This window comes from Helianthus annuus, chromosome 4 (assembly GCF_002127325.2).
Source record: "Helianthus annuus cultivar XRQ/B chromosome 4, HanXRQr2.0-SUNRISE, whole genome shotgun sequence".
Classification (NCBI taxonomy): domain Eukaryota; kingdom Viridiplantae; phylum Streptophyta; class Magnoliopsida; order Asterales; family Asteraceae; genus Helianthus; species Helianthus annuus.
The window spans coordinates 23610860-23620721 of NC_035436.2; the positions used below are offsets into that span (position 1 = coordinate 23610860).

The 9862-nt window shown below is 34.0% G+C and overlaps 1 protein-coding gene across 1 annotated transcript; it reads left to right on the forward strand.

Annotated features, from left to right (window-relative positions):
* Positions 1-6601: 6601 nt before the first annotated feature.
* LOC110933054 lies at positions 6602-7141 on the forward strand. The gene has a single exon (XM_022176296.1). It carries the CDS (start codon positions 6602-6604, stop codon positions 7139-7141), a length of 540 nt encoding a protein of 179 aa, XP_022031988.1.
* The last annotated feature ends 2721 nt before the right edge of the window (positions 7142-9862 follow it).

The window sequence follows — 9862 nt, forward strand, 5'->3', positions numbered from 1 at the left end:
TCTAAGACAGTGAAATTCTCACCAAAACGAGACTCATCGTGTAATCATTTGGAATTTGGAATGTTACTTATTAAACAATGTTTTGCTTACATTTGAATTATGTTTTGGCTCGAACTTATTGTTGAAGTTATAGTAGTATGATTTCCACGTTTACAATTTTATCGAACTTTTATTTTATATTTAATGTTGTAAATAATGTGATTTTTGAGCAAAGTTATGTGCCACTAAAAATTGTATATATATTTAACTAGAAATAATTGAAATAATTGAAACTAGTATGGATATGTAATTATAATTACCTTTTAAAGGCACAAAAGTCTTTTACATTGTGGCAAAAGAAAGTGCCACTAAAAACCCAAAAACTTTGTGGGTCAGATCAAAAAAGTGCCACTAAAAATATTAAAAAACTACCACTAAAACCCCCAAAAACTTTGTGCTCCATATTGAAAAAGTGCCACTAAAAGGATTTAGCGTCAGCGCTTCTAGTGGCACTTTTTTTGTGTGCCGCTCATTCTTATAGAGGTCTTTAGTGGCTCTGTTTAGTTTTTTGGTGGCACTTTTGTATATCACTAAATGGTATATTTTTTTGTAGTGATTGTACCTTATGCAAGCCTACAAAACAATTATCTTAGAAAATGGGATGTTGGACTTTCCAAGGGCAACCCATTTTATCAAAATTGACCACTCTATTGGTTGATTATAACTTTTGTGTCACAAGTTATCCAATTTAATGTGGAAAATTAAGTATAATAGTAATTTATCTTAATTCGGTTTAACAGTTTCTTTAATATAAAATAACAATTATTCTCATATTTCTTGTGTTTTGATTTCTTATGAGAAACAACAAAATATATTTCTATTTTTCACAATTTAAATTTTTAAGCCAAATAACTAGGGGTGTTCAAAAATACTTATATTGTATCCATAAATCCAATCCCAAACTTTTGAAAATTTAATTTTTATTTTATATCGGATGTCCGAAAATGTTCGAAAATTTATATTCGGATATCCAAAACTATCCGAAATAATATCTGATTCCGAACAATAAAAAATAAGAATTAAATAAAAAATTGGATATTCAGATTTCTGATTCACTATTCGACCGGAGATCATAAATTTTGGATATGGACGTGGATAGTGAAATCAGGTATCCAAAAATTTTGGACATCTGAATTTTCGGATATCCGGTTTTGAACACTCCTACAAATAACAATTACTTATAGCTATCTATTATACCTACAAGTAATTTGGTAGGAGTATGATATAATGTAATTTGATAGGAGTATGACATCAAATTTAACACATACCATGGCGTGGGTGGATTGAGTTATTGGACAAAAATGAGTCGTATTCGTGTGAGCCAACACTAGATATATTAACTTCTTTAAAAATTAGAATTAAAAACAGAAAAGTTTATAATTATTAAAATCCAACATGTACGTTTACGACAGGTTTTATTTCAATGTTGTTCATTATGACTTGCCAACTTGTTTGATCCTTTAAATAGACGTGCTACATATGTCGTGTTATAGTTACATGGATTTACGTGTGTCCATATTCGAGTTATTATCCTTGATGGAAATACATAAACAGTCTTATTCGGGTTGGTTTGTTCGGGTCACATGCACCTAGGTCTTGGATTGGATCTTTGTCTTCCTATGTGACTCATAAATTTCTTATGAATTATGGAACGACCCCAGCATTACATTATCTTCGGGTATGGGTTTGTCGAACAACACATCGACATCGCGAAACTATGAAAAGGAAACTAGGCGACAAAGGTATTGGATGCATATTATTGCGTTATGGTCAACAGAGCAAAACCTTAATTAGTTTCATGGTAACAGAACCGAATGTACTCATATCGGTTAACACTATTATCATATCTAGAGACGCTTGGTTTGACGAACAAAGGTACAAAAGTGTTATCTTAAACCATACAAGTTAATGATAAAGCCCCTCATTTATGTGGTGCGGATGTGGCGTGACAAAGACCCTAAGGGTTTTATCCCACACCACCCAACCTAAACGAAAGTTTGTAAACTTATTGAATCCTTGTAAGGGCATCATACACTCTCTTAAAAAAATTAGAACAAAATATTCCTAAAAATTACCTAAAAAGTTGAGTTGTTACATGAATACAAACCAAACCCTCAAAATAAAGCGGAATAAAAAAGTCAAGAGAATTTGCATTTGCATATAGTTAAGATGAAGATGAAGATAAAGATTAATATACATATAGTTAAGAGGAAAATGAATAATAATAATATATAATTAATCATTTAACTTTGTTTTCAGGTTGTTAAGATAATGTTACAACTTTTATATAACTAACATAATTGGAATTATTAAATCATAATGTATTAAACCTATATAGGTGTAAATTTACTTGCTTTTTTATTAACGCATATGTAAACAAATTATGTATACATACATTATGCAAAGTTGGTGGCATACACAACTTTTACTGTTTATTTTTATATATAAATGCATTAGTTTTTAATATTTGCTTTCTCAAAAGGTATCTAGGTATCCTTTATTTAAATTTAGTTAGTTTTTACATTCAAATCAGCTTAACCATCCATCCATACATTCCCTTGACACCATAAAAAAACCTCCACATATAAATCCTAAAAACAAGCAAGAATAAGCACTTTTAAATGCGTACTACTTGGATCATAACAATCTCATTTCTTACACCATTTTCCTCCAAATGAAGATCAACAATTTTATATTTTTTTCACTTTCTTTGGTCTTGAAACTAGGAGTTGTGGAAAGCTTCAATTACCATGAGCAAGAACTCGAATCAGAGGAGGGATTCCAAAGGTTGTACGACAGGTGGCGACAACACCACAAAGTGACCGATAGAAGCCCCCAACTGTTCAATGTATTCAAGCACAACGTACGAAATATTCACAAGAAAACAAGATGAACCTGGGATACAAGTTGCAAATAAACGAGTTTGCTACCAAGACTCACCATGAGTTTAGGAAAACCCATGCCGACTCGAAGGGTGGCCACTTCATTGCTTTTCACGGGATTCGTAAGACCAACTTGAGTTCCAGTTATAATGATATCGATATAAATGCTATTCCACCGAGGATGGATTGGAGGGAACATATCGCTGTCACCCGTGTGAAAAATCAAGGACAATGCGGTAACACGTTTTGTCTCATTTACATACAAGTTAGTCTTTTGGGGTGGGCCCTCTCCCAAGTTTGTGAGAGAAGAGGGTAAATTTAACACCACCCTTTGTCTCTATAACTAAGGTTGGTTAATTACATATTTATATTGAAATTAATACATAAAATAGTAACTTTAGATTACCCTTGTAGTGATATGATCATGTAACCATATTTAACACAAACAATTATCTATATATTCAAAACACTAACGTTATATTCTTCTAATCAACCAACCAATGGGGTGATGGTCCATTGACAAAGACAAAGTCTTTAAACACATGTGTTTAGAAAGGGAAAGTCTTGGATTCAAGTCCCACAGACAACAGAGATTAAAAAAATTGCAGTTCAAAAACAAATATTTTTGTAACCATATTTTAACACAAACAATTATCTATATATTCAATAATGTTATATTTTTGTAACCATAAACAATTATCTATAGTCAAATTGATAATGTTATATATATCTTTTTAACCATATATAACACAAACAATTATCTATATTCAAAACAATGATGTTATATTTTTGTAACCATATTTAGCACACATAGTTACAAATAATTTTGGTGTCGAGTTTACAGGAAGTTGTTTCGCATTTGCTGCAGTGGGTGCAATTGAAGGAATAAACGCCATCAGAACAGGTCAACTCTTATCATTATGAGAACAACAACTTCTTGATTGTGATTGGAGCGACAGAACCTTCCATTGCGACGGAGGGCAGGTCTGTGGCGTATTTACTTTCGTCAAAGAGCATGGAGGTATAGCTACAGATGAATTCTACCCTTATGTAGATAAAAGGGAAATATGCCATACATCTAAGGTACAAACAAAACTAATGAATATAGTATAGATAACTAGATTACAATCCTTGTTATATCAAGTACAAACAGCTTTTAACATACGAATTGTACAAATAATTATAGCAATTATGTTCGAACCACTGTAAGTATTATTACACTACCCTGTTGAAGTAGCGTAAATGCATAATAATAAATGCTATAGTTCATTTTGTTGAAGTGTAATACTTATTACTCTACAACAGATGAACTAGAGTAATATTAACGCTACTTTAAAACTGTACCGTAATAGCAATTCTTCTAGTTGAACATACGTACTTTAGTTTTTTGTATCATTCGCATGTTAAAAACTATTTGTATTTGATTCTAACAATCTGTGTTTTGAAACCAGTATGGTCATCACTCGGTAACTGTTGATGGAACCAAGTAATTGTCAGAACACGATGAAGAAGCGCTATTGAAAGCAGTGGCACATCAGCCTGTAACTTTTCAAATGGATCCTGGCGGTGACGGTTTCATGTTCTACAAAGAGGTAACATTTCAATCACGCATCGTTCATTTGTTATCGATATGTTGTTTAATAGTTCATGGTGTTTAGGGAATTTTTAGTGGACCATGTGGAATGGAGCTGATGCACGCGATGTTGATAGTTGGATACGATCAGGATCCTGACGGAACCAAGTACTGGATTGTTAAGAACTCGTGGGGCGAAGGATGGGGAGAGAAGGGATATATTCGTATGCTGCGCGGTACGAGTATCCAAGGAGTTTGCAACATGTATGGGCATAGTAATTTCCCTCTTAAATCTCCCGAAACTAAAAATGTTGAACTCTAGAATACAATTTTAATTATGTTCACTCTTCATTTTATATGTAACCATCCGAGAGAGAAAACATGTCTAATGAGATTTTTTTTTTGTTACTTTATGTTTCGATTATGAGATTTATTTTCTTGATAGATTATATAACATGAAGAATACACATAACAGACGGTTCACAAGCATAAACGAACGAACACGCATGAATATAAGCGAATAAGCGTAAACAAAAACAAACAAGCACCAATTAAAAAAAGACGAAATTGGATTTTAATAATCTCACCTAGAGGTGGTTGGCCATTGGCACTATCACCATTGAATATTACCACTAGTAGTCCCACCCTTTAAGTATTTTTTTTCTCACTGCATCTCCATTGTAAACAAATTTAACATAGTTAAGTTTTTTTCCGAATTCCGAGGATATGAGTTGATTGATGTAAAACTTACCTCGAAACGGTGTTCCAAACGAGGGAAATGATGCTTCAATTCGGGTGTTTAAACTTCCAATTGATAAAATTTAAGTCGTTTGGAGCACCGTTTCGAGATAAGTTCTACATCAATCAACTTGTATCCTGTTCTAATCAAATGCCCTAAAACATCAGTTCGAAAATGATAACAGCATAATGAACCTTAGCATTTTCAGGGGTCGTCTACTACAAAGAATGGTTGTAACAAATAATCCATCCTTAAACTTCCTCACCATTAAATTTTGGGAAATCAAGCCGACCGTGCGAACCAGCCGTTGATCTTGGTGTCCTGTACCCCTATCACTACCCAATTTGTTGTTAATCTCCGCCATTTGAGTAACTAATGTTGTCATACTGATCTGCAATAATCTAATAGCTCTGGTCTAAAATTGCTTGTTGCCCTTCAATTACTCTTGTGCTGTCTTGAGTTAACTTTTCCAATTTTTCCATTTCTTGGTGTCTCATCGGCATAAACAACGATCGTAACCCTAAGTTTCCCAATTTGATTATAGAAAAAACACGCAATTGTAGATTGCCGTAACCTTGAATTGAAACGAAAACGAAGAACAAAATCGATGAGTTCGAAGTGAAATTGATCGAAAGAGTGATCAATTTCGGTGAATTGAAATGAAGTCGAGTTTAAATTGATTGATCGGAAGAGTGATCAATTTCAGCGAATTGTACGAAAGCTGATTGATCGATTTGAATGCGGAATTTGATGAATTAGGGTTTAAGTTCAAGGGCGTCCAGATGATCGAACAGCTCTGATACCAACGTTGCAATAAGAAATTGAGAAGAATCATAAGAGGAACAAGAGTCAATTCATTATGGAGATAAGATCTTTACAACTGATTACAACAGCTTATAACGATCTGATTCCAGTTCGTTACTTTTTTTCTAATAATATACCCTCTAAGAATACAACAATTACACATAAGACCCTCTACTTGTTTTGACATGTAACACCTATAAAGTAGTTTTAGTACATGTGTGGCTTCCATATACAATATCCCTAAAAAAACTAACACCAACTTTCAACTTCTTGCTGTCAAGATTAATACGAACAGATAATATGTCCTGGTTTTTCTCCAGTTGTATTTTCTCTTACATCTTCCACTACATATGTACATGTATATAAAGATAGAGTTGGATGAATAAGAATACACTTCTCATATTTCTCTTATTTTATTATACACAAACTCATCACTACATATGAAAATTGTCTTCTTGTATAGAACCCGAAGTTCTAATTATAAAGAACCCGAAGTTCTCCTAGATTATCCATTATATACCCATGCTTGTTATTAAATGCATGTCTCTTTCTTTTGTAGATAAAATGTCTAACTTATCAAAGCTTGAATTCACCGCACTTGACATCTCGGGTAACAACTACCTCCCATGGACTCTTGATGCTAAAATTCATTTGACAGCAAATAATTTGGGGGAGACAATTATTGATGGTAATCAAACTTCACCTCAAGATCAAGTGAAAGCTATGATATTCCTCCGCGATCATCTTCACGAAGATTTAAAGCGGGAATATCTAACTGTTGGGGACCCCCTTGAATTATGGACAAACATCAAAGAACGTTTTGACCACCAGAAGTTGGTCTTACTCCCCAAAGCCCGCTATGAATGGCTTCATTTACGACTACAGGATTTTAAGACTGTCAGTGAATATAATTCTGAGTTAAAATTATGTGGTGAAAAAATAACCGATGAAGACATGCTTGAAAAAAGTTTCTCAACGTTATATGCCACAAACATGCTCCGGTCGCAACAATACCGGGAACGTAAATTTACTAAATATTCTGAATTCATATCATGCCTTCTGGTTGCGGAGCAAAACAACAAGCTCCTACTACAAAACCATTAATCGCAACCAGCCGGTGCAAGCCCATTCCCTGAAGCAAATGTCGCCTATTATCAAAGCGGACGAGGTAGACGTAGAGGCCACGGCCCCAGCAGAGGTCGTGGTCGTGGTCGAGGACTAGGATATACATGGCATCGACAGTCCCAGAACACTAAAAAAAGCGATGGTGAATCGAGTCGACATAATATGGGACGACCTTGAAAAGGGAAAAGTAGCGGGAACCAAAGCAACATTTGTTATAAATGTGGGATGTCAAATCATTGGTCCTGCACATGTGGCACCCCTAAACACCTCGCTGAGGCATTTCAACGCATGATGAAAGAAAAAGGAAAGAATGTTGAAACTAATATGATTGAGGATACACCTCCAGCCACGATACCAGACGTTCATTTGGATGCATGTGATTTCATTGAAAATATTCGTGATGTTTAAACATATTTAATGTACCTTTTATGTTTTACTTTTCACATTGTGACCTTTGTATTTGGTTTTGGTTTGAAACTCTTGCAATGTTTCATTTTACTTCTTTGCACTAACTTTTATTTATTTTTATTTCCTGAAAAAAATATGTATGCTAGCTCCAGTAGAGCTATTATTGGTGATGAATGTCTGGTATATAGCGGTAGTAGTAATAATATTCTCAAAGATATGAGATTTTTTCTCTTAGTTGTCTCCGGCAGAGACACTGATTGGTACTATATCTAGTGTCAGTAACCTTATCAAAGGCTCCGGTAGAGCACAAATAACATTATCTTCGGGTACCCAATTAAGTATTGATAACGCATTATATTCTAGTAGATCCAGAAGAAATTTGCTCAGCTTTAAAGACAATCGAAAAAACGGTTACCACCTAAAAACAATAGCTGAAAATAAAATTGAATATCTTCAAATTACTTCAAGCAAAAATGGTCAAGAAACCATTGTTGAACAATTAGAAGCCTTATCCTCTGGATTATATTGTACTAATATCAATCCTATGGAATCATACATGTTGAGTAACCAAAAGCTGTTAGATAAAGACACATTCAATATATGGCATGACCGTTTAGGTCACCTGGTAGCATAATGATGAGACGAATAATCAAAAATGCAACTGGGCACCCTCTTAAAAACTTAAAAGTTTTGCTACCACAAGACTTTACATGTGCAGCATGCTCTCTGGGCAAATTTATTACTTGGCCCTCACAAACTAAATTGATACATGAAACCCCATCATTTTTAGAAATAATCCAAGGGGATATTTGTGGGCCTATTCACCCTCCGTGTGGTCCATTCCGTTAATTCTTGGTCTTAATTGACGTATCCTCAAGGTGGTCACATGCGAGTCTTTTACCTACTCGAAATGTAGCATTTGCCCGACTTCTAGCTCAAATCATACAACTGAGAGCTAATTTCCCGGACAATCAAGGTTCTCCATTCATTGTTGATTTAGTAAATTCTCTATCTAGTCATGTATAACAAATAATTAGTGAAGTTGCTCAAATAATGCATACTCAAAAAGACTATCTAGAAGAAAATACAAAAATATTAATATTACTATAGGTTTGTCTTTCTAACATTATTTCATTAACAAATATGCCTAAGTACGTTTTGACCCGTTATCAACCGGCCATTTTTCCACCACAAACTTTGATTATTAAAGACTTTAACATATAAAATGACCAAAAAAGACAATTCTAGTGAAAAATGAGATACAATATTTTAGATGAGAACAATAAACTTGAATGAGGCTGTGTTTTTGTGCTAATCAATTTTTTTATGAACACTTGATTCAGGCTAAGTATAGTTCTAACCTGCTTCCCTCTGGAAGACCTCCTGCTTTTCATCGTATATATTTGCAGCAAGAAATTAGCATTAATTAGAATGTTAATAGATTCATATAATAAGTTTGTAAAATAAATATTGAAAGAAAACCATCTCAACTGTAATCAGAATCCTCCATCGGTTTCATGGCATCTTCAGTTAGTTGATCAAACACAACTTTTGTTACAACTGATATATTTTCCTTTCTACTACCAGAACTCCTTTCCGCCTTCTTAAAGCTTGCAGAACCTAAAAAGAGAATTATCCTTGAGATGAGATTACCGGCACAATGATAATATGAATTTAACGTGATTGTGTCATCACAAGAAACTTACCGTTTCCCCTGGTTCAAGCACATCAGCAGTCCGTCTCTTAATCTTCCCTATAGAATAACTTGTAAGGTCAGCAGCTTCAACTTTAATGTATGTGGCCATAGATTGTCTTTGTGCAATATTTGGATTAGAATCGATGCTATCAAGCCATGCATCCTACAAAGATACTTGAAGAATGAGGGTAAAAATAACCTTCATTCCTGTCTGGTCAAAATAACCTTCATTCCTTTCTTGTTCAAGATTGAAGGGTTCGAGCTGAATTCCAACATCTTCGAGTTGCACATCATCCTGCAAAACGCAACCCCAGTTCTAAATATATTAAGTAGAGCTTGAAGATCGAATGGCCTCACTAAGGTATACTTTAAGATATAATATATCAAAACATACTAAGGTCAAAATTCTGATTGTAACAGATTTTTTAATGACTAAAGCTATTATTCGATCCATCAGCCACATGTAGCATGTGTATAATAGATCTTAACGTCTCAACGATAATATCATTAAACCATGTTTCAATACCTAAAATACATGTTTTCTCAATGTCTTCCTGTTAACATGTTCGAGAACAAATCATACAAAACAGACTAGA

Excerpts from the sequence above, each read along its gene's own strand:
- LOC110933054 (XM_022176296.1), top strand. The coding sequence starts at position 6,602 with ATGTCTAACTTATCAAAGCTTGAATTCACCGCACTTGACATCTCGGGT.